The sequence below is a fragment of the Lissotriton helveticus genome, chromosome 1_1, assembly GCF_964261635.1.
Source record: "Lissotriton helveticus chromosome 1_1, aLisHel1.1, whole genome shotgun sequence".
NCBI classification, from domain to species: Eukaryota; Metazoa; Chordata; class Amphibia; order Caudata; family Salamandridae; genus Lissotriton; species Lissotriton helveticus.
In genome coordinates, this window is record NC_136057.1 from 1428170411 (window position 1) to 1428197454 (window position 27044).

The 27044-nt window shown below is 41.9% G+C and overlaps 1 protein-coding gene across 1 annotated transcript in view; it reads right to left on the reverse strand.

The window, feature by feature from the left end:
- The window catches only part of LOC144764150 (complement C3-like), a 604987-nt gene that overhangs the window by 317789 nt on the left and 260154 nt on the right, over positions 1-27044 (reverse strand). The window contains exons 13-14 of the mRNA XM_078650287.1: positions 495-698; positions 241-402 (exon numbers count right to left, since the gene is read on the reverse strand). Coding sequence (XP_078506413.1) covers positions 241-402; positions 495-698 — 366 coding nt within the window. The remainder of the gene's footprint in view (positions 1-240; positions 403-494; positions 699-27044) is intronic.

Consider the following 27044-nt stretch of genomic DNA (forward strand, 5'->3'; position numbering starts at 1 on the left):
CATCGGGCCCTAATCTTTAAAAATGTTCCCTTGGTTGGGGAAAGGATGTGGCACAGCTGTCCAGGTACATTGCCTTTTTAACATATGTAGGTCCATCACATAGTCTACACGCTACTGACCTTCCATATGAGCAGGATTTTTTACCCCAACCTATATTGGGTATTGTGTTCCTCAAGCAATAGAGCTGTTCCCATTTTGTCTACCTTGACCTTCTTTGATAGTCAATCTTGAGGGTCTCACCTTTGATTGGGATAGTTTATGTCTCTTGTTTAAAACATAAACTGCTTTGTCCACCGCCACCATTCCGACCTTGGCTCCAGGATCCCCTGTCACCTTCATCTTGATTGGTTTCCCTGGCTGGTATTCCCTCTTCGCTTTTTCTGGCACTCCAGACACTTTTAACTGTGTGGAACAAAAACCGAAATGCGTTAAGCGTATGATTTATTGGCAAATTATATTAATCAAACAGTTGACTTTCAGAATGAACCACTTACTGTTCCCATGCAGGTGTCCTGCATATCCAGCCAGATGGAGTCGGCCACTATCTCCTTTTGAGCACCATTTTGAAGGCAGTAATATGCCACAAGACGGAATGAAGGAATGAGCTCTGGAGTGATTGGCAGAGACATGGAGATGGCAGTCTGGCCACTTAACCTCTCCTGTCTCCCAACCTTAACAATCTTTCCTTTGTTCAAAACCTGATTTTTGGGAAACAAAAAAACAATTTACATCAAACTAATGCTACCATGCTTCCATAAGGACCCAGTTTATTTCTTGTTGCTGAATGGTTGGGAAGTAAAGCTGATTGTTTGTGGCTGTAAAACAGAGAGTTGTGTGTTTCTACATTTTTAGGGCTTGATACCTTTTTTTTTTTTTTTGGCAGAGTCTTTTATAGCGCGAACTAGACCCGAACCGAATCGGGTATCAGAGCGCTTTACATAGCACCAGTTACGTTACATTAGGACACACATTCATTTTTGCTAGGCACGGGGAGATATGTGATTTGCCCAGAATCACAAGAAGTTTGGCGTCGTTACCGAGACTCGAACGTCTCCAGGTCCGATGTCGAGCGCCCTAGCCGTTAGGCCAACTCCTCTCCCCAGTGTTAGGATAGACAAATAAAGAGTGGCTGAACGGAGCGACAATCAGTTACATCGAGTGAAGAGAAAGACACATTGGTTTATTTAAAGTAGCAGATGCATTTCAATCACTCAGTTACCCAATGTACATCAATACTTAAAATCATTTGAATAATAACTTTAACTAAACAAAGTAGGAAGATGAAAACTTGTATCTATCATAGAATCATATTTGATAGTCACAAACATTGACTAATTCCTTTCATGGATCCCAGACCCCTTTTACAGAAAGGAAATTGTATCCTGTGAAATAAACTTAACACAGCAGAATTAGAATTAAAAATAAAGACAGCTGAGAAATACTGGGCACGAGAATTGAGCCACATATGCAAACACTTCAGTTGAACAAACCACAGCTTCTGTATTTTACCCATGATGCACAGCAGTGACGGTTGGAGATAACTTCATTTTTCTTCTCCTTTTGCAAACCTCAAATGCTATTTTCCAGTCTTGTTTTATTTCTTTGAACATTTTAAGATAGCTGGTGTCTATTGAACCTTTCAGTCTATTTTCACCCCACTGGGGACCACCCTGACCTCTGCCATCTGCCACCCCAGAGGAGGACTGCTTTTCACATTATGTGCTCCCCTCCTACCTGGTAGTGATCACATTGCCCTGTATGAATATGCTACTGTCGCAGATGTACTAAAAACAGAGATATATGCTGTGCAAATCTGAATGCTGAAGCAGAGTTCTGTTTTATTCCACAAATTGTAATTCCCAAAGAGTAGGCTTCCTTTTTCAGAACAGAAAATCTCCTTGATGTACAGGGAGTATTCGCCCTACACCCGAAGGACATTTTATTTTCCTGTTCAGGCTCATGGCGATACCAGGGAGGAACAATTTGTTGTGGTAGTTCCGCACCCACTAGCGCAAGGCGATAGCCACTGTGACTCGGTTGCCCTCTGATAGATGGGCCGCCTGTTCATACCATAGGTTTATGATAGGACGGTGGAGCCATCTGAGGCCCCACCACCAACAACCTTGCACTTTCCCACTTCTAAACTGAGCAGGGGAACCGTGACAACCACTCCAGTGCTCTTCAATTACTAAATGAGGCTCTTAGTGTCTGATATGGAGTTTGGATGATGGATCTTCTATCTGCCATTGCAGCAAATTTATCTTTCATGTAGACGAAGTTGAGAAAAGCTTTTCTCTTTTCTGCTTATCTCCCAAGGGGAAGAGTTTTATTCACCAAGCGGCTAAATCTGCTTCAAAAAAGCACTTTGGGGGGAAAGCACTGCAGTGGAAAATATACCAAAGTCTATTTTTTTCTGCAGGAGATTACTGGAGTTATGGAGGTCCCTAATTTTCTACATACCCCGAGGTTATGCTTTTTGTTCCTTGGGAACATTTACTCTCAAGGCGGGCTATTTACAAATGTGATGGTTTCTAGGTCACCAATTAGTCTAATGGTTTTGGTGTATTAAGGTTGTCAGCCTTTTGGGCTGCCTTGACATTATATTTTACCTTGGAACATCCACGTCCTTTGTGTTTTGCAATCATCCTTATCAATTTAAGTAAATACATGTATTTTGTGTAGACTAGATGTATTTACTCAATCATTGCCAAACAGAGAGGATCGCTCTCTGGGGGCGATTAATGTTTTATTAAATCGAAGCTAAAACTGGGATATGCAGTTTGCTACGGCGCCATGCTTGATTTCTTTGGCGAGGCATCTCCCTCAGACCCATAAACGTGCAATAGTTCCACACTTCCAGCCCGATCCTTTTTTTTTAAAGAAAATTATTTAGGATACCTCACCACATAGCAGAACTCTTCCCTTTTCAAAGCAGTGTTGCCACGAGGACTCCCAAAATTGAGTGGAAAAGACAAACTATTCACATCCACCTTTTCTTTGTTTCTATCCAACCAAGCTGTCAGTCACACCCCAACATGTTGATATAGGAAGGCACGACGTCTTATCATAATTACAGCTACAAATAAAGGATCTGGTCCCCATTCATCCTAGTTTTTGCTGATCAGTTTTGCAGCTAGAATAACTCATATTTGTCTCTCTCTATCTGCATGTCTGTTTGACTTCCTTTCTTCCCCTATCAGCGCACGCCTTGGCCAACGAGTTTTCAACTTACAAAATGTTCTGGGGTTTCTGTTACCTCTTTCTGAAACTCCTTTCTGATGGATTTTTCATTGCGCCCCATCATGGGGGCACCGTGATCTTGCGGTTGTTGTCCATATCCAGGAGTGCTATGAGGCACAAAGACTTCCGCATCTACAGAGCCAAATGTATATACATGCAGTCGCAAGGGAGACATCCAAGGAATTGTTTGGCGGTAGCACCAAAGATGGCATCCTCAAACATGCTGAAACTTGTGGTAGGGGTGGTGGCAAATATGGAAGAGATGGGGAGCCTGCCCACAAGGTAATCGTGAGGTTATATTTACCCCCAGGGTAATTACGCCTTCGGGCTGATAGAGGAAAAGGAGTAAGAGTTCTGTTGGAAATACCCAACTATAGGAAGATATTATGCGTAAGCAATGGGGTAACCCAATATCCCTCAGAACCTGGACATAAATAATACGGATGTATGACGTTACAACGCATACTTTTACAACGCCTACCTTTACAACGCGTTTTTTACCACGCATACAATTACAACGCATAGCGCTTTGGGGTGCTGGATAGTGAATAGTTTAATTTACTATTCCAACTCCAGTCCCCGTGGATAGTAGGGAAGGTTATTGGATAGTAAATTAACCTATTCCTTATCCTAGAGCGCCCCCCAGAGCAATGCGTTGTAATAGTTTGCGTTGTAAAAGTTGCGTTGTAATGGTAGGTCGTTGTAAAAGTTTCGTTGTAAAGGTTGTATACCATATAATACAAACAACAGTTGGTTCTGTCAGGTCAAAACAATTTCTTTGTAGTGTTACAATTTTTATAAGGAATGGTAATTTATGTACACAATAAGCTTAGACACACACACAAAGAGACACATTGGTCATGTTCATAAGGAAGAAATTCTATTTTACTTCATATTTCCAAAATTCTAAAACGAGGTCAAGAATGACCAAAACAATAATGAAAACGAAAGAATGAAACAAAGGCTGTCTGATAATTCAATTAGCAAAACGGTGCTTGTGGACGTGATGATAGTGACAAGCAGAGTGAAGTGACAAAGTGACAACAGGGTGAGATAATACTGTACATGTATTTACAAAACCAAGTATTGAAAGCACAGTCCAATAACACATCAATAATGGCAGTCACCCTAGCTTCATAAATGAATTACAAAAATTAGTGGGCCAGGGGACAAGCTACCTCTATTGTACCGCTTTGTTCGCCATAAGTTGGCAGGGTATGCTCAGACGTGAGTCCCTTGCTCACTTTGCCACTAGATTCAAGCAAGCCTGGCTGATGATGGCTGGAATGCCAGAAACCGGTCCTAGGATGCTTGTTTCCGGTCCAGGGAAGACATGGCTAGGCAGTTCGGGCTGGACTGTTCCCATGAGGCACAGGGTCAGACTGATTGGCATATGGCCATGTCTGAACTGGGGTGGCAGAGTGGGCTAAAGAATGGTGATGGATTAAACCCAGATCTGTTGACTGGATGTGAGTGTTTGATTGGTTCAGATGCTCCGTCCATCACCACCCCCTTTTGTACCGCTTTGTTCACCATAAGTTGGCAGGGTATGCTCAGACGTGAGTCCCTTGCTCACTTTGCCACTGGATTCAAGCAAGCCTGGCTGATGACGGCTGGAATGCCAGAAACCAGTCCTAGGATGCTTGTTTCCGGTCCATGTTCTTTTGCATGATTAATGGTGTGGGAAAACTTTTCAGAGTGGGGCTGGTACCATCAATGTTATATCATTGAAAATCTTGAGATTGTGAAAAATTCAAGAGTCACTCAAAAAACAAGTGTAGTAAATGAACCATGCCCATTCAGCAGGAGAATGGTAAATGTGTGTTGTGTAGTTGATGTTGCATTTTGAAGCACACTGTTGCAAATATATTACTAAAGCATTGTGTGGTAGTACATTTACAGGAAGAACAGCTTTCATTGGAATGGCCACTAAATTTGCACAGACCTGTAGGTATACTTATAAAACTGTCGTGTATTCCTATAGGTTCTGAATCGATCCCCCTATTCCTGACCCTATTCTGGTTAAACTAACTATCAAGTTAACTAGCAGTCAGCCCATGAGGCAAGAACAGCCCCCATGATGCAGATACCGTTATCTGACGCAGTCACACTACGGCACAGGAACGTGTTATCTGATTAGGTCATAACGCTTGAGATCTAATTAGACAAGCGACATTCCTCCAGCCCCTGATAAGGCATACGATGTTCTCATAACAAATCAAACCTATGAAAACCTGGAAAATCCGTGCGGCCATTGTTTTGATTTCACAGAGAACTTTAGTAAAGAATGTGCTAACGAGCAAGTCGTATGACATCTTTATTGACGTATCTATGTCCATCCTTACGTCAATCTCGGCACCTTTAAGGTATAAATATTGCCGATCTTGCCCTATGCAAACACACGCGTGGTGACAAGACGGAGCAGCCATACTTGCCGAAGCCGAGAGCAGAAGCAGACCCCGCTGGCAGCAGCCCCGCCTTCCTGACGCGCTGAGAGACGCGCTGCTATCTCCTGCCGAGAGACCCAGCACCGGCGCTTCTGGGCAGCCCTCGCAGGCAGCCTGGAATATCGAGAGCAGAGAAAGAGATACCATTCCTCATTCATCCTAACTTCCAGGTACAGAACTGAATAACCCCTCACAGAGAATTCTTTAGTTATTCACTTGGCAAAAACAAACTTAACTTAAACTGTAACTTTCTATTCCCGCCCACGCATTAGACTTAGGTCAGGTACACGGGGTAGGCGTATTTAGAAACACCAGTTGAGTACGTTTAGTCAAATGTATATGTGTATGTAAATATATTTTAATCATTTTAAACATCATATGGCTCAGAAACCATATCAATGTTTTTACAGTATTATTTTATACTATTGCTTTTAATGTATGCACTTTACTTAACTATAAGTATTGCAATAATATCGATCCATTTCTCATGTATGAGAAAAGAGACTGATCAATAAATAACACCTTTTTATTGAACACGCCCGTCTCTTCCTTTTCTCTACATTCTGATGAGACTAAGAATGCAAGTACTGACTGAGTAAAATAATTGCCTTGTGCTCACATGACTCTTGAGATTGACTCTTGATTAGGGGAGAGCAAAGTTGTCATGTTCTATGGTTGTCAGAAACTAAATCCCTTCTTGTCTAATCAGGGGAGGTAATTCTTTCCTGAACATTCGAGAAAGTTTCTAGCGAACTCTGAGCTTAGCTGGCAAACCCAAAAATTAAGTCTAGTATCGACAGTAGTAGACCTAGTTAACATCTGGTCTAGGCCTTTACTGCTGTAGGTATTATTCCAATGCGCAGAGCCTATTGGGAAAATAGGAACTACACTACATGGCGCCCAACGCGTTTGGAAAGGGCGATAAAACTAACGTAAGACATTTAGAGTAACTCAGTCGTGCTTTCTCACTCAGACCCCTTTTCCCACATACTCCAAAGACGTCTGGAGTGGGTGAAAGGTAATATCCTCCAAAACCTCGCAGGAGGGAACTCCTATGTATGGTTCTTGGTCTAGTCAACGTTGAAGGATAAACAGTTCCAAAATATTGTGCATCTAATCTCTGTTTCCAAAAGAAACCTGATCTGCAAACAACAAAATAAACATAATACCATCCTGTCGGTAAAATGGGAGACAGTGATGAAGAAAGAGAAGCAGTTAGATTAGCAGCTGAAATAGCAGCAGCTGATAATACAGCACTCGATGCAGACCCGGATATAATACTCATCCCGGTCGCCAAAAGGAGATCTATAACTCTAAAACTTATAGAAAATGGACTGACACCTTGAGGTGGAACAGTCATATTCGTAATTGAGGCACACGAATATCGGCAGACAGAGGTATACTATACATGGATACATTTTCCAGCAGCAAATGCTGTAACAAAGTACTTCCACTATTACAAAATAGAGGTTCCACCAGAAATGTACACTCCTTTCGAGGAAGTGGAAGTACCACTCAAATTCCAAGAGCATTTGCTCTTATTTGATGGCGCCCTAAAACATAATAATCACATAACCAGGCTCGGTCCTTTAGGTAGACCAGGAGCAACGTGGCCGGTCCTAGCCGGATACACACCACATCCAGACATCGACGAGATGCCTGCACCACAGCTGTTAATACAGCTAAAACAATTACTAAAAATTCACAGACAATTAGTACAGTATGTGATGCGAACTTCTACAATTCAGCCAGCGATTAAACTACCACAGCTTACCCCTCACCAGGGGAACACAAACAAAATTACACCACAGAACATCCAATCCTGCCTAGGGAAAGTTCCGAGTAAACAGGAACAAATACCATTCTGGTTGGCACAGAAAATCACCCAAATAGAGGCGGTGTTTCCTGACACCACCCCGCTAGAAAAACACAGGATTCTGACTATATGTCTCCCAATGGGAATCGCACCACACATTGAGGACTGTGACACTTGGGGTACAGTCTTTGCTTCTATCTACACAAAAACGCACGGTGTTCCATCCATTTCGGTAATACCAGATGTGCTAAAACAAATTCAAGATGAATACGGTCCAGAACCTGCTTTAACTCTTGGTATGAAATTACTAAAAGACTTCAAGCAGGTCTCGGCTATATTATTAGCCAACATAAAGGGTGAAGCAGCAAACGTGGCGATCCGCCAAAGGTTAAAAGAGACAGATATAGCAGACCAACCAGCTGAAATAGCCAGAATCATAGAAAAATCCTATGAGGAACTAGGCAGAGATAGTTTAGGTGGAATACCAGTAAAACCGCAACTGACTGAAAGTCCAGAAAAAATATTTTTTAATAATAATTCACCAAAAAAGAACTGGGATGGAAACAAACAATCCAATCCTAAAGAAAAGAAATTCCAGTCCAGAGGAAGGTCTCCTAGGCGAAGAGAAAAATCTCCAAACAGAAGACAGAGGTCACCGCAGGGTGACCCCTCTGGGAATAGATATAACCTTAGAAATAGGGATAATATTAAAAAACCTGATAGATATCAAGACATTGATACACGTCCCTCTCAATCTTTTCAGACTTCCTCGCAGAAATCGGAAAGAAGAGGACGATCAGAACAAAGAGAAGAGCACGCCAAGTCCAAAGACAAGGAACCTGCTCAACAAAAAAAGAAATTACAATTTCCAAAAAAGAAGGTAGCCAGTATCAAGGTAGTTAACAATGCCGAGAATACTGAGGACACAACTGAAAAACGGAGAGTGGGCTCAGACAATGCTAGACAGTGCAGCAGAGGTGAGCATAGCTCGCAAAGTCCTTATGAATCATCTGGAGACAGTGGACACGAATGAATATCTTCAAGTGGAAACTGCAGATACCAGAGTTAGCAAGCCCCACAAGATATACGAGATAACATTACGTATAGAGGGAGATAAGACTAGGAAAATAAGGGGACTATTTTGGGATAACCTCTCCAAGGGCTATGACATCCTTCTAGCTGAAAAAGACTGGCCACCAGAGTTTGTCAGGGAGTGCCCTCATGGCGAAGAAGTAATTATGCCTGCCTTCTCGAATCAAATCCCGATTCATAAAAAATATACACTTGCTAGAAAGTGGGCAGTGGCCTTAGCACCTGCTTTATATAAAAATCATGTAGGATGGGATGAGGATTCTCCTCCTCACAAAATCCAGTTAAAATCACAACCAACTGCACAAAGGCAGTACCCAATTAAGCAAGAAGCTAAAAAACAGGTAAATGAAATACTAGATCAGCTAGAATACCAGGGGGTGATTGAAACTTGCACCTCACAAATGAACAATCCTTTGTTTCCGGTCTCCAAACCAGACAATTCATACCGTCTAGTTTTGGATTACCGACACCTTAACACATGTTGCAAAACTTTTGCAGTGCAAAACTCACACAGTGCTGCACTAATGAATAACATAGTGCGCAAAAAATACAAAACAACCTTGGACATCTCCAATGGATTCTTTTGTCAAAACATAGCACCAGTAAATGGCACTCAAAAACAATTCTGTCGGTTAGCCCAGGGGTACAAGAACAGCCCGGGGGTATTCTCAGCGAGAGTAACAGAATTACTACAACTATATGATGATGAAGCATTATCTTATGTCGATGACATTTACTTAACAGATGATGACTTGGAGACTCACTTGAAAAGGGTGAACACCATAATACTTGGGTTCGCTGCAGAGGGTTACAAATTCAACTTCAAAAAATCCAGAATTGCCCATCTGACAGTCCTATTCTTAGGATATGAGTTATCAAGTGAAGGCAAAAGCCTGGCAGACAATTTCCTAGAGAAATGTGCCGTAATCCAAGCTCCTAAAACACTAAAAAACCTACAGTCAATTCTAGGCTTCCTAAATTTCGGAAGAACTTACATTGCAAATTACGCAGAAAGGGTCAAACCCCTTTATGATCTAATTAAACCAGACTTTAAAAGATCCAGTTGGACTCAAACACACACAGAAATTTTGAGATCCTTACAAACAGACATGCTAATTAATACAAAATTAGAAACACGTGATAATACACGCAACCTTGTGATTCGAGTCATCCCAGGGAGATGCGGATTCACATACCTAACCTCTAATGAGGGAGATAAGGTACCAATTGCATTTAAATCACACATGTACACAGAAGCTGAACAGAAATTCAGTAATACAGAAAAGATCATTCGTGCAGTTCAAACCGCAATAGCTAGAGAAAAAGACATAGCTGACGGTAGACATATCACAGTCAGAACAGCAGAATCAGCCTTTGAGGCACTAACAACACCGTGTAATTTACCAACAACAACATTGAATCCGGAATGGATACAATGGGTGAATTCAATCACAACGGACAAGGTATACTACTACTTTGATCCAGAACTAGAAGAATTGAAAAATCTAAAATATGAAAAGACGTATCCTCTGCCAATCGACATTCTGCCTCTACGACATTACGCCTGTGTAATCTACACAGACGGACATGCTCAACCGTCCGTTTGGGGAAAACAAGCATACAACCCCACATGTGAGATTACAAAAGAAGTGTGGCGCGGAGGTATATTAAAACCTCTATTAACAAAATCACACTCAGTAGAAACTAATTCAGAACAACAAACTGAAATATTCACATTGAAAATGGCGCTAGATAATGCGGATCGCGAATTCCCGACACTTATAGTGTCAGATTCATATTACTGCGTCAAATCATATAACAGCGATTTGCAGACATGGATTCAGAACGGTTACAAAGATGACACAGATGCACCAATAAAGCAGAAACTGCTCTGGGAACAAATAGCTCTTTTACAAAAAGAACTACCAAAGACTCACGTGACTCACTCACTGAGTCATCAACGTGATGGCGTTCACGTTGTAGGGAATTCATTGGCTGAAACAGCCACAGCGGCAGCCACTAAATCGGCTCCCGTAGTTCGAAAAAAGCGTACATTAAAATATATTGACGGTGAAACATTGCTGGCGGTGAAAACGTCATCAAAAGGCGACTGCTCAGCGTTACCGATCAACTATCCACTCAATTACACATACATCATAGATGCAAACTCCGTTCCTTTTGCTCGAATCCCTGGAGTGGGGGATAGAGTGATTCCAAACATGGACAGGAGAAGCTTGTTAATCGCAGACGCATATATGGGTGAGGGTCTTGGACACCTCAAACTAAAAGATTCTCTGGAAGATTTACAATCACGGTACTGGTGGCCAGGCATGAGCTTGCATCATACCATGTTTGTAAAACGCTGCCCAAACTGCAATAGAGATCGCAGTGGGGAGAGAAAGAGTTTGATACCTCGTCGTATTACGGCAGATAATATCAGCAGTAAAAATCAGGGCTTGCGATTAACATATACAGGCTAGTTACCACTTATAATGTAGATCACCAGCGCTCGGCTGACGTCCGGACTGTTATATAAGATTTGCGAGTCTAAATGGCATATACGCTAAGAGCATGCTACGTTTGACCATTGTTTTCACTGTAGCCCTCCGGCGGGGGGGGGGAACATGGCCAAATGAGCACAGCCCAGCGGGAATCTTCTCACTTCCTTCCTGAGGGTATGGGATGGTGTAAAGAAAAAACCAAGGCAGAAAGCAATCTATAATGGAAAGGATATTAGGTTCGGGAGCTGGGTGGGTCAAACATCTAATAAGTGTCCAACGTAGTCTAAATAACTTGCCAAGAAATTCTCTGAAGGGATTCAGTCCGTACGAATTATTATTTGGAACTAGAATGATTATCTCTGACCTTGATAGTCAGACTTCAGTGGTGAAAGAAAAAAGCTTTGATATCAAAGACCGTTTGGCTATTTTGCAGGACTTAAACAAAACAAGAAAAGACCTGAGCAACATACAGTTGAAACAACAGCCAACAACCACTGAAGAATCACCACCTGTCCCAGCAAGACCTGTCTGGATTCCAAAAGTTGGGGATCTAGTCAGGGAGAAGATCGCGGTAAAGAAGGAATTTGGGCCTTCTTACAGAAAAGCAGTTCCTGTCTTGTCTGTCAACGGGACAAGATCAGTTATACTACCGCCACTTGCTGGAAAAAAGGAGAACCGAGTTGTATCCATCGACCTGGTAAAACCACAACATGTGGCCGATAACAAACAGTAGGCCAAGTGGACTCCCAATAAGTAGCAGAACACCAAGGTTTGCTACCAGTACAGAGGTCCTAACAAAGAGGCTCATCACATTCGAAACGCCTACAGAAGAACAACAAGGACTATGCAACAATGCAATAGAACTCAGACCTCTGAAAACCCAAATAAAGACATTTAGCAGAGACACACCAATCTATACTGAAGTACCAAGTGAAAATGCAAGAAACAAAAATCCTGAACCAATTGGAACAATTGACAGAACTGCATCCGGTTACTTCATCAACTTCGATGATTCCTCTGAAGGCTTCAGTGAACCAAAGACACAGCCATCATCCAAATCCTTTAAAGACAAAGCGAAGGAACTTTTGAAAGAACTGAAAGAAACATATCTGATTTCACCATGGATTGAATTTTGGGTGGGTTTTGGTGCATTTATCCTCATACTTTGGCTCATCATGGTATTAACTTTGGGACGCTTCATTGAGGGAAAATATGCTAAAATGGACACAGCAAGTCAGAACATCAACTTGGTCCTCAAACCACACACATCTTCACACGTCGAGAAAAGAGAACTTTCTCCAGAACTTTCTTCAGCCAACTTCACAGCCAATCCGATACCTGGTGGGGTAGCCTGGGACAACACTGACTATGAAATTTATGGTCCGGTCGAGATCCTGAAATATCCACACCAAATCAAGATCTCCTTGAGTGACTTTGCAAAACCAAACTCATTTGCTGATGATTGGGACTTCGAAAGCATTAATAACATGATGTCTGACTTAGTAATGTCTGCTAAATTTACAAAACATGATTATTTGCAAGGTTCAACAAATTAAGTTAGTATGTATTGCTATAACCATTATGGTAACCATTTTTTACATACATCTGCACAACCTAGAAATGTTTTAAATTATAATCAATGGGAACATTGTGCTACACCTCCAAAAGGGAGCTCAAGAACCGTTTATGACAAATATTCATATTTTTCAGGTTTTAACACAAGTAATGCTGAAACATTTTATTTTAAATTGTCAAACAAGACAGGGATGAAAACCATGATAACCAACACAAAATTAATTTATTCTGACTCGTTCTTTGAAAACATGAATACTTTTGGATTTGATTATTGGGACAAAAATGTTGATTTGAAAAGTGTTTGGGGTACAAAAGAATGGCAAGTACAGGGTTTAGAAGCTTTGTTTAGAGCCTGCATGATCCCAGAACAAATGATATTTTTAAATGACACTGTTCAACAAACCACCTGTCTTGGCTTAGCCAAATTCAAAGATTTAAATAAACCGTCTATTCCAAAGCCAACAATGTTTAGCAATAGCTCTGATACAGATGAGGAGATAGACGTAAACCATATATTAAACCAAAACAGAACACATCCTGATTGGAAACAGTGGTTGATCTGGCCAACAGATACTAATAACTGTCAAGACAGATTCCTGAATAAAACACAGGGGTTCAAAATGACCAGGCCAGACCCTAGATATCCCCAAAGACATCAAACAGGGATAATAACCACCTACAGTGTGGGTAAATTATGCCTTCAATGGCTACAAACTTCCACACTGCCTGAAATTAAGCAACACCTAACTTTACTTACTGATGGTGCTGACTTGCGTGATTTCATAATGGGACCACGCAAACAGCGTCAAAAGCGTTTCATAGCAGCCTCTGTATATGCAGCATATAATGAGGCCTGGAAGGTTACTCAAATTGAAACAGCAGAAAGAATACGGGAAATTGACCGTATCAATTTGGAAAAATCACTTTCTGTAGTGGACAATGGGTTAATGACTCTGTCCTCCAGAATTTTTTCATTGGACAGCATTGTGTCTTCAGCAATCGATATATTATCGCAAGACTTACTGTTATTACAACATGGTCAGTCACAATTGCGTTCTATTGTACAGCTTGGCTGGACGTTACAAAATCTGCGTTCAGGTTATGTGCCTTGGCGTTTAATCAACACAACGTCACTATTCCAAATCTTTAACCTTACTGATAGACAAATCGGTATGGCGCAAAAGGGTGCTGATTATACAATCTTGAGCATTGAAAAACTAGAAAGATTACCAATGACAATGTCAGAACGACCTGTCAGTGAATGGATAATCCACGGAATCATAAATATTCCAATCTCAACCTTCAGGTTTCAATACTGCCAAAAATATATACAGGCTGGCATGTACGAGAAATTGGGAAAGGGGTACCTTAAAACAACATGGAACCTGCCCTATTCACATGCATGTGTCAGTAATAAAGGACAGAAAGTGTTTCTTAGTGGCAACAATTGTGCTATGTCACTAAGCGGCACGCTTCTGTGTAACGGTATTAGTTTGCACGGAGCCTGTGAAGGGAATTCAAACAGCCTTTCATGTCACCAGCAAGGCGCACCTGCAACTGAAATAGAACCATTCTTTCAAAGACTCTATAATGGGAGTTACATTCTTATTGTAGACCGCAGATGTTGTAGTCTTATGCCCGGGACTCCTTATCTAGTCACTACGACGGCGAAGGTCAAGTGCTGTGGACGTTCTTTGTTCCCCAGCTCCTTTCCAGACAGGGAGGCAAGGGCATGGCCCAATTTGAAAATTACTTCTATTCGAATAGATACTTTAAGCAGAATGAAAACAGTGCTTCTTCAGACGCCTACAAGGCTCACGTCATCTAAAGAAACGTATGATCTACAAGTCGCAAGGACGACTGCAGAGATACATACATTATTATCAACTAATTCCCCCGTACATTTCGCGGAAATCCTGAGCGAAATCTTAAATATTTCTGATACCAATGGGATCTCAGGGGTATTTAAGACAGTATTTTCGATGGCATTAACACCATTCAAAGCCATACTGGGTATTTTTCCAGATTTCGTCCATTCGATTTTTGGCGGACTTCCCTTGATCCTGGGACTAATTGCAGGAATCCTATTCCTAGTCCTTATTTTTCGTTATGGCAACCCATGTCACAGATCAAACTCTCGCGACAATGGAAGATACGATCCTAGCCATTGGATACCGGGACCGGATATCAAAAATCCTGGGACTCTCCCGGCTTAGAGACCTGAACATGACTTGGTTTCTATCATTTCGACCAATGTGGCAAAGGTGTGTTTTACCTGTACTAAGGTGTCTGCTATGCGGAGAAGAATGCGTGTTAGACACCTGTCTGACGCTACAATCGGATGCGCCAGTGGATGCAGATACACTGTTGGTTCCTACCAAGGTTCACGCATTGTGCTGCCCTCAAAGGCTGCCAATCCTGATGACGGCATTCCTGGAATCTTCACCACTACGATTGAAGAGTAGTGAAGTTCAAGATGAAAGCAGCATCGAACAGGTACGACCTTCTGTCAGTGATGCAAATCAGAATGTCAATGCAGACAATCATGCGCACGAATGCATGGTTACCCCTATTTCCGACTTAGTGGAACTTTCCCATGAAGCTGTTGACAGTTTTTTCGAAAGCCTGAATGTTATGATGTTCTCTCCAGAACAGAAATAGAGACTTTTGAGTAAACTCGCACACGGCGTTCCCTGAATTCGGCCTTCAACTTTAAAAATAAAGTCACATGAACAATTACAATCCAGTTCACGGACAGCAATTTTTTCAGCAAGCCCCTAAGATATTTTTCTTCCTATATTTTTTCCGGGACACTGATATTCTGCTTAAAGTAAGAAACTATTCCTAGAGAACTAAGATTTCTATTTTTAGATACTTTATATAGACTTTAGCTGCCCGCTGGCATGTTCACAAATATTTTATTATGTGATGAAATGGTCTCGACCTTCCTTTCTGTATAGCCATATTAAGAGCCATTTCATGTGTATTTCTCATATACCAATAAGCAATAATGCATAAAAATGCGTATTTACTTTTGCATTTAATTCATAGCTTAAGTGCATACAATATATATGACTGCAATTTTTCAGTATATTTGAAAATTTCGAAATGCATTTATGTATTTTGGGGTGGTAAGGTATACACTATACTCTATAGTATGTTGTACTATGTTATACTATGCATAGATTAGTAGATATGACCATAGTTAGCGTGGAGTGGGTGTCGTGTATTCCTATAGGTTCTGAATCGATCCCCCTATTCCTGACCCTATTCTGGTTAAACTAACTATCAAGTTAACTAGCAGTCAGCCCATGAGGCAAGAACAGCCCCCATGATGCAGATACCGTTATCTGACGCAGTCACACTACGGCACAGGAACGTGTTATCTGATTAGGTCATAACGCTTGAGATCTAATTAGACAAGCGACATTCCTCCAGCCCCTGATAAGGCATACGATGTTCTCATAACAAATCAAACCTATGACAACCTGGAAAATCCGTGCGGCCATTGTTTTGATTTCACAGAGAACTTTAGTAAAGAATGTGCTAACGAGCAAGTCGTATGACATCTTTATTGACGTATCTATGTCCATCCTTACGTCAATCTCGGCACCTTTAAGGTATAAATATTGCCGATCTTGCCCTATGCAAACACACGCGTGGTGACAAGACGGAGCAGCCATACTTGCCGAAGCCGAGAGCAGAAGCAGACCCCGCTGGCAGCAGCCCCGCCTTCCTGACGCGCTGAGAGACGCGCTGCTATCTCCTGCCGAGAGACCCAGCACCGGCGCTTCTGGGCAGCCCTCGCAGGCAGCCTGGAATATCGAGAGCAGAGAAAGAGATACCATTCCTCATTCATCCTAACTTCCAGGTACAGAACTGAATGACCCCTCACAGAGAATTCTTTAGTTATTCACTTGGCAAAAACAAACTTAACTTAAACTGTAACTTTCTATTCCCGCCCACGCATTAGACTTAGGTCAGGTACACGGGGTAGGCGTATTTAGAAACACCAGTTGAGTACGTTTAGTCAAATGTATATGTGTATGTAAATATATTTTAATCATTTTAAACATCATATGGCTCAGAAACCATATCAATGTTTTTACAGTATTATTTTATACTATTGCTTTTAATGTATGCACTTTACTTAACTATAAGTATTGCAATAATATCGATCCATTTCTCATGTATGAGAAAAGAGACTGATCAATAAATAACACCTTTTTATTGAACACGCCCGTCTCTTCCTTTTCTCTACATTCTGATGAGACTAAGAATGCACGTACTGACTGAGTAAAATAATTGCCTTGTGCTCACACGACTCTTGAGATTGACTCTTGATTAGGGGAGAGCAAAGTTGTCATGTTCTATGGTTGTCAGAAACTAAATCCCTTCTTGTCTAATCAGGGGAGGTAATTCTTTCCTGAACATTCGAGAAAGTTTCTAGGGAACTCTGAGCTTAGCTGGCAAACCCAAAAATTAAGTCTAGTATCGACAGTAGTAGACCTAGTTAACGTCTGGTCTAGGCCTTTACTGCTGTAGGTATTATTCCAATGCGCAGAGCCTATTGGGAAAATAGGAACTACACTACAAAACTATATAGCATGCAAACAATAATGTTTGGGAATTGAGTTTTAGAGAATATTTTGAATTTGCCCATCACCAAGTAAAATGCCTTGATTTATTTTGATCCTATTAAATTCAGCTGCTTTCCTAACTGCTGATATATTTTGAAATATTTGTACAGATTTTATACATGTATTTGTGTTGTTGTGCCTTAGATAAAAGTAAGTGATGCCTAGTGCCTTTACTTTCACAAGTCCTGCACCCTAGGAAGATTGTCTCATCCTCGCATTACATCAGAAGAAAGAGAGGTATATACCAGTGTCCATGTTAAAAGAATAAGCAGCAATTTATCAGAAGACATAACATAATATTTGACCTTCGCCTTGGAAGGCAGACCACATTTTCACAAGATAAAAACTCAATTTAAAGGCATCTTTATTGCTCATTCACCTTCTGAGTTCCAGCATGGTTAGTCTCGGGGTGCAGCAGCCCCACTTCAAGGGCCTATGCATAAGACACATCTAATTAGTATCTTCCTCAAAATTCTATTCTTGCACCTGCTGTTTAAATGTGTGTATCCCAACAGCAGTCTCTTATTATATATAGACAGCATATTTGAAGAATTGTGTTTTTTAAGGAATAAGTAACCCACATCCATGTAAAGATTTGAACCAACGTTTACAATGCAGTTTTTTCCACGCAATGCCTTTAACACAAATCCATTACCACTAAAAGCTTTTACCATCTGAGGTAAGAGTGTGTATATATATATTTATATATATCCACTGAGTAAACAGTAAACAAAGGTTAACGTAACGTTACAGTCAGGTGTAATAAAAATGCCTGTTTTCATTTTCTTTATTATTCACTGGAGCAAGCAAATGTTAAAGTAAAGTTATAATTAGGGGAATTTATCAGTATGAACATTAATGTTTCAAATAAAAAACCCACAGAAAAATTTGGAAGAGGATAACTACCATATTACTTTTCCACTTAATTATGTACAGTTTAGGTCCAGGAAATGGGTTTAAGTATTTTGAAAAAAACACGTCCTCTTAACACACTTGTGTGAGTGGATATCTTAAGTTTCTGTATGTGCGTGTGAGTGGGAGGTGCTGTATAGATGTGTCAGTGGGTATGTGAATAGCAGTATGGATGTATGAGTGGCTGTATGGATGTGCTAGCGGATATGGGAGTAGGTCTATGGGCGAGTGAGTGGCTGTGTGATTGTTTGCATTGGATAGTAAGCTGGTATGTAAGTGGCTGTGTAGATGAGTCAGTGGCTATGTGAGAGACTGCATATGTGTGTGAATGGTTGTGTGAGTAGCTGTATGGGTGACCTAGTGACTGTGTGAGTGGCTGAATGGGTAAGGCAGTGGATGTGTGATTGGTTTTATGGGTTACTGAGTAGTTTGAGTATGTGTATAGGTAAATGAACAGGTGTGAGTGTGTGTATTGGAGAGTGAATGTGTATGTGAGTGGGTTTAAGAGTTAGTGGGTCTGTTAGTGGTAGCATGGATGTGTGAATGGGTATGTAAATAGTTGCATTAGTGAGAAAGGAGGAGTATGAGTATCTATATGGGTGTGGGTGGCTGTATGGGTGAATGAGTGGGTGTGTTACTGGCTGTATTAGTGAGCAAGGGATTGTCAGAGAGGCTCGATGGGAGAGTATGTGGTTGTCTCAGTGACTGTTTAGGTGACAGAGTACATGCACTAGTATCTGCATGAGTAAGTTAATTGGGTTTTGATTGTCTGTATGGGTGAGTGGTTGTGTGAGTCTCTGCATGAGTGAGTGAGTGTGTGTGGCTCTATGCATCAGTGAGTGGGTGGATGAGTGTTTGTATTAGTTTGTGAATGGGTATGTGAGGGGTTATGTGGGAGTGGGAGAAGGTGTATGAGAAGTTGTCTAGGGCTATGAGTGGGTATGTGAGTGGTTCTGTGGATGAAGTCGTCAGTGATGTCATCAGTGATATCATTTGAGATGTGATCAGTGATGTAATCAGGGATATCGCTCACTATGTAATGAGTGATGTAATATGTGAGTTCATAAGCAGTGCATTGCAGGGCCGTAAGTTATAATTTGCTCAGATAAGTATAACTGCAGAATTTCTCTGGTTTTGTACAAATGAAATGTAGGCCTAACTATAACGCTATACTAATCTTTGAATTTTCAATGTATTTCTGAGTTTTTTTTAACTCTATTTCCAAAATATGATATCCCTGTAACCTTTGCTTTTTTCCAGTGAATTTCTAGTTTTTTTTAAATTTCATTTCCTTAGTATAACAACCCTGTAACTTTGTTTTTTTCAGTGATTGTCTAAAGTTTTTTCAATTCTATTTCCTAACTATAATATCCATGTAACCTTTAGTTTTTTCAGTGAATTTTGAAGTTTTAAAATTTGTATTTCTTAACTGTAACTTGTAACCTATGACAGTGTGTATGTGAGTGACTGTATAAGTCAGAGAGTAGATGTATGAGTGTCTGAGTGGGTCTGTGAGTGGGTGCATGAGTCTCTGAGTAGGTCTGTGAGTGTGTACATGCATGTATGAGTGGGTTCAGGAGTATTTGAGTAGGTCTGTGAGTGGGTGTATCAGTCTTTGAGTGGGTCTTTGAGAGTATACATGAGTCTGTGAGTAGAAACATGAGTCTTTCAGTGGTACTATGAATGGGTGTATTGGTGTCCGAGTGAGTGCAGCAGTGGATGGATGAGTCTCTGAGTGAATCTGTGAGTGGCTGAATAATGGCTGAGTGGGTCTGTGAGTGAGTGCATCAGAATATCAATGGGTCTTTGAGTGAGTGTGTGAATGTCTGTATGGGGCTCAGAGTGAGTATATAACAACATGAGTGGGTCTGTGGGTACATGTGTGAGTATCTAAGTAGATTTGTGAGTGGATGCATGAGTGACTGTGTGGGTATGTGAGTGTCTGCACACATATCTGAATGGATCAGTGAGTGGGTATGTGAGTTTCTGAATCATTCTGTGAGTGGCCGTATGAGCCTCTCACTGAGTAAGTGGGTGCATGAGTGTCTCAGTGGGTCTGTGAGTGGGTGTGTGAGTACGTGCTTAAGGCTCTGAGCGGGTGTATGAGTGTCTAAGTGAGTCTGTGAGTGGGTGCATGAACCTCTGAGTGGCTGAGAGAGAGTGGGTGCATACATGTCTGAGTGGGTCTATGAGTGGTACATAAGCCTCTTAATAGGTGAGAGAGTGGGAGCATGTGTGTCTGAGTGATGATGAGAAATTTATAAAGTGCAACAAATACGCTGGGGTGTCCAGGCGCTGCCCTTAACACACACAGATCAGAACGGACTAAGCATCTTTTTTTAAGGAAGTTTGGCAAGGAGTTCCACAGCTTAGTTGTTGAGGCAGCAAAACTCTTGCCACTCCACCTAGCCCTGCTAACTCTAGGATCAATAATGTTTCCATGTTGGGCAGATCTACGGAGTCTTGCAGGGATATATGGCCTAAAACATTTCAGCATTTGCATTGGCCCTAAGTTTTTAAGTGATTTAAAGGCAATGCAGAGTGATTTAAACTGGATCCTCTTGACTACTGGCAGCAAGTGAAGATAGTGTAAAGCTGTGAAGACAGAGTCAAATTTAGAAATACCTAGGAGTACTCTTGCTGCTGCATTCTTGGCAACCTGTAGCTTTTGAATACTGTGCTTGGGAGCACTGGAAAAAAAGGGCATTGCAGTGGTCCAATCTTGAGGATATCAGCACTGATACCACCGTTTTCCTAAAGTCCATGGGTATTGCCGGAATACTTTTCCTCAAAATTTTGAGGATAAAAAAGCAGGCTGAGGTTACAGAATTGATTTGAGCTTCAAAGGACAGTTTAGTGTCAAAAATAACTCCTAAGGTTTTGGCTTTGAGCACTGGTTTAGTTAAAGGACCAAGTTGGACAGGCCACCTGCTATCTGTCCAGAATGAGGGATTGTTCCCCAGCACCAAAACCTCAGTCTTGGGTGAATTTACCTTCAGACAATTGTCTGTCATCCAATTAGCTCTATGGCTCATACATCCATGAAAGCTAATAGCTGTCTGACTAGATGGGCTAATCACAGAGATCTGTGTACCATCTGCTTAAGATACAAGTGCAAATCCATAACTTTGTACTAGTCTGGCAAAGGGGGTAACATAAAAATTAAAAAGCGTTTGGCTCAGGGAAGAACCCTGAGGATCTCCACATGGCAGCGGAATGGAAAGAAAAACAAAGTTCCCCAATGCCACCTCCTGAGACCATTCAGACAGGAGGGAACCCAGCAGGGAGAGCGCCTTATCCCTGATCCTGATGGAAGCTAGATGGACCCTCAACAAATCAGGATTGACAGTATCAAAAGCTACTGATAAGTCCAAAAGGATCAGAGCTGCGCTGCCCCCACCATCTAAATTCTGCCTGAGCTCCTCTGTAGCTGTAATAAGGGCCAACTCTGTGGTATGATAAGCACGAAATCCATATGGGGAGGAATCCAGAATAATGCTATCATTGATAAAAGAAGATACTTCTATATTAATAGCTTTCTCAATCACTTTTGCAGGAAAAGGGAGTCTCGATATAGGTCTATAATTGAGAGTCTCCTTAACATCTAGATTGGTTTTCTTTAATAACAGAAGATAGTAGGCTGTTGTGAACATGGTGTTACAAATCACTGTGAGTGAAATCGCTATGATTTCAGTAAAATATGCAGAATCTTTGGGGATCAGGGATCTGAAGACGAGACAGATTTAATTACACTAATGATTTTTGAAGTTTGTTTAATTGTCATGGCAGTGAAGGAAGAAAGGGTTGGGGTAACTGACTCTAGTGGACCTTGTAACTTGTCATGAGTTATAGATTGAATCTTATTGAGTTTGGCAGGTGTTTGAGCTAGGCAGTTAGCTAGCCGCACAAAACAACTGGAAACAGACTTATATTAGTGCTGAAAGGATTCTGCTAAGGAGTTACAAAACTCCTGACTGCCCAACTAGAAGTTGGGCAGTTAGCTAGAAGCACAAAACTACCAGAAACAGACTTAATCTAGTGCTGAAAGGATTCTGCTGAGGAGTTTCAAAACTCCTGACTGTCCAACTAGATGTTGGGCAGTTAGCTAGAAGCACAAAACTACTGAAAACAGACTTAATCTAGTGCTGAAAGAATTCTGCCAAGGAGTTACAAAACTCCTGACGGATTTTAATATCTGGTGCTGTTGGCAGCTTAGCCAGATTCTTTACAGTAGTAAGCAGGGCTTTAGGAGATCTGTCAGCTGCTATAATTTTCTCAGGAGACGAGATTAAACAGGACGTGATTAAACACATGTCTCATCAGGCCCCGCCCCTCCCTTCACCACTGTGCAAACACACCCGTGGTGTCTTTTAAGTTGGGGGATTACGTCCCCTTCAATCCTGAGGGTCCCTGGGGCTACCTAGCCCACCAGGTACTTCCAGTAAACACCACAGGGCTGCGTTGCCGAGAGGTGGTCTGAGGCCACGTCCCTTTTTACACCTCTCTGCATTTGCACAGTGGTGAAGACAGGGGGCGGGCCTGTTGTGACATGTGTGAAAACCCGCTCCTTGGCCCGTTTTAAGTTGGGAGATTAAGTCACCTTGTATCCTGAGGGACCCTGGGGGCCAACTTGCCCACCAGGTACCTTCAGTAAACGCAAAAGAGTTGCGTTGGAGAGAGGTGTAAAAAGGATATTGGCCTCGGACCACCTCTCTGCAATGCAGCTCTGTGGTGCCTTCTGGAGGTACCTGGTAAGTAAGTTGGGCCCCAGGGACCCTCAGAATTCAAGGGGACTTAATCCCCCAACTTAAAACATGCCACGGGATGCATTTGCACAGTGGTGGAGGGAGGGGACAGGCCTGATGTGACATGTGTGTACTTATTCACTCACTCTACCAAAACCCAAGCACTTATAAATTCACCTTGCACTCTCCTTGCAGTACTCCAATCATCCAGTCAGTACCCATGCAGTCATGCAATGACCCATGCACTAACTCCTGCACTACTACAATACCCTGCGCACTACCCATGCAGTCCAGCCATCCCCCTGTAGAAACTCATGAACTCCTTAAATCACGCAGTGAGCACCACGTACTTATCCAATCACTCTGCCAAAACCCAAGCACTTATAAATTCACCATGTACTCTCCTTGCAGTACTCTTATCATCCTGTCAGTACCAATCAACTTATGTAATGGCATAGGCACTAACACATGCACTGCTACAATCCCCTGAGCAGAGCACTATTGATGGAGTCCAGCCATTTCCTTGTCACTACCAATGCTCTCCTCCAATCATCCAGCCAGTTCCATGTAGTTCCATGTAGTTATCCAATCATTCCGCCAAAACCCAAGCACTTATATATTCACCATGCACTCTCCTTGCAGTACTCTAATCATCTAGTCAGTACCCATGTACTCATGCAATGACCCAGGCATTAACACATGAAATGCTACAATCCCCTGAGCACTACTGATGCAATCCAGTCATCTCCTTGTTACTACCCATGCAGTCCTTTAATCACCCAGCCAGTACCATGTACTTATCCAATCACTCCGCCAAAACCCAAGCACTTATAAATTCACCATGCACTCTCATTGCAGTACTGTAATCATCCAGTCACTACACATGTGCTCATGCAATGACCCAGGCACTAACACATGCAATGCTACAATCCCCTGAGCAATACTGATTCAGTCCAACCATCTCCTTGTCACTACCCATGCACTACTCCAATCACCCAGCCAGTTCCATATCCTTATCTCATCACTGTGTCAAAACACAAGCACTTATAAATTCACCATGCACTCTCTTTGCAGTACTGTAATTATCCAGTCACTACCCATGTCTCCAATCACCCATCTAGTTCCATGTCCTTATCTAATCACTGCACCAAAACACAAGCACTTATAAATTCACCATGCACTCTCCTAGTAGTACTTTAATCATCCAGTCAGTACCCATGTCCTTATGCAATGACCCAGGCACTAACACATGCTTTCCTACAATTCCTGAGCACTACTGATGCAGTCCAGCCATCTAGTTGTCAATACCCATGCACTCCTCCAATTACACAGCAAGTTCCATGTCCTTATCTAATCACTGCGCCAAAAGACAAGCACTTATAAATTCACCATGCACTCTCCTTGCAGTACTATAATCATCCAGTCACTACCCATGTACTCATGCAGTGACCCAGGCACTAACACATGCACTGCTACAATCCCCTGAGCACTACTGATGCAGCCCAGCCATCTCCTTGTCGATACCCATGCACTCCTCCAATCACACAGCCAGTTCCATGTCCTTTTCTAATCACTGCGCCAAAAGACAAGCACCTATAAATTTACCATGCACTCTGCTTTCATTACTGTAATCATCCAGTCACTACCCATGTACTCATGCAATGATCCAGGCACTAATACATGTGCTGCTACAATCCCCTGAGCACTACTGATGCAGTCCAGCTAGCCCCTTGTCAATACCCATGCACTCCTCCAATCACCCAGCCAGTTCCATGTCCGTATCTAATGACTGCGCCAAAACACAAGCACTTATAAATTCACCATGCACTCTCCTAGCAGTACTCTAATCATCCAGTCAGTACCCATATACTTATGCAATGACCCAGGCACTAACACATGCACTGCTACAATCCCCTGAACACTACTGATGCAGTCAGCCATCTCCTTGTACTACCAATGCACTCCTCCAATCACCTAGCCAGTTCCATGTACTTATCTAATCACTCCCCCAAAAGACAAGCACTTATAAATTCACTATGCACTGTCATTGCAGTACTGTAAACATCACGTCAGTACCCATGTACTCATGCAATGACCCCTGTACTAACACATGCACTGCTACAATCCCCTCAGCACTACTGATGCAGTCCAGCCATCTCCTTGTCACTACCCACGCACTCCTCCAATCACCCAGCCAGCTGCATGTACTTATCTAATCACTCCGCCAAAACCCAAGCACTTTTAAATTCAGGATGCACTCCCCTTGCTGTACTCTATCATCCAGCCAGTTCCCATGTTTTCATGCAATGACCCAGGCCCTACCTCAAGGCAAATACAGAGGAGGTCATGCTAATCACAGGGGTACCCCAACGCATATTATTCCCTAGTGAACGTAGTTGTTTTCACTGTATTCTAAGAGTATTTTAGCATAGTACTGGCTCTAGACCTTGTTTGTCAGAGTCAGTTACCGCCAGTATCCGTCAGCAAAAAGTTGGGGGCACAGGAGGACTTTCTGCTCCTCTCGGTTCTTTCTGAACATCTCTTGCTTCTTCCTGCACTTTTCATCATCTTTCTGGACTTCTGTTGCCTCTTTCTGCATTTGTCTTGCTTTTTTCTGCGCTTTTCTTCCTCTTACTTCACACGTCCTACCTTTGTAGGCATAGTTAAAAATTAGCATTTAAAAAACCTTTGAAATTCACTGAAAAAAACATAGGTTTCAGGGACGTTATAGTTAGAAATTAGCATTTAAAAAACCTTTAAAATTCACTGAAAAAATTGTAGGTTTCAGGGATGTTATAGTTAGAAATTAGCATTTAAAAAAACCTTAGAAATTCACTGAAAAACCACAGGTTTCAGGGACGTTACAGTTAGTTGGACATTTCACTCGTACAAGACCAGAGAAATTCGGCCATTATAGTTAGTTCAGCTAACTATAAATCGCGCCACCACAAAGCACTACTGATGACATCACACAATATATCATTTATGACATGGTCAGTGACATCACCGATGACAACACTGACGGTCCAATGTACCCCTCAGTAAACCCACAAAGCGACAAGAGCTCCTTCTGGGATACTGGGACCCATGCAAGGTTGGCGCATATTCCGGCGGAGCAAGCCGGTAACTAAATTCCACAAAGTCACAAACCAATGTTCATGCGCTCTCAGGAAGAAAGGTAGACAAATCCGTGATTAGTGTTGCAGGCTTATTCCACACAACGCGTTTTGGCGAGAGCCTTGTTCACGTGTAGAAGTGCACATGGAAAGCAGTTACTGATAAAGTTTTCGATACAGCAATAGAAATGAAAACAGGACTGTCATGTCAGTGTCTACCAAAAATGGCTGCCATATTGGAATGGTGTGGTCACAAGGTAGAACAAAAATCAACAAATCATAGTTACACCAGCATGCTGTCAAAGCAATCACATTTCTTTTATGTCAAATGACTGCTGATAACTAACACATGTTATGCCAGAATGAATTGTTTCTCAGGCAGATCGGCACATGTCGGATAGTCTACAGGCAATGGCTGCCATCTTGGAAAGGTGTTCTTTGACAGCATGCTGGTGTAACTATGATTTGTCGACTTTTGTTCTACCTTGTGACCACACTGATCAAATATGCCTGGCTTGATAGAGAAGAACTGCTGAAACAAATCAAAGAAATAACAACTGAACTCTCTCTAGCATTGGACAGTGATGCTTTGAACAAAATTCTAGAGCCAATGATAGAACGACTCAAAAAACATGAGGAGGAAATTACAGCAAGAAAACAAAGAAAAGTGAACCGTGACACCGAAAGTTGCAGAATACTAACTTTCAGTAAAAGGTACAACCATCTTTATAAGATTCAGAGCCAAAAGAATACCGAAACCAACTACACCAACAACACAATTGAGAACTCCATAATCAGTGATACAGACTCTGATGTATCAGGAGGCAGTGCATCGGGAGAAGACAAAAACTGAAGACAAATCAATTTTTTAGACGAGTTTCGGGTCATACAGAAGGACCGGCACAATGTGAGCGACAATCCATCCCCAAAACCGAGAGAATGAGGACGGGGCCGAGGCAG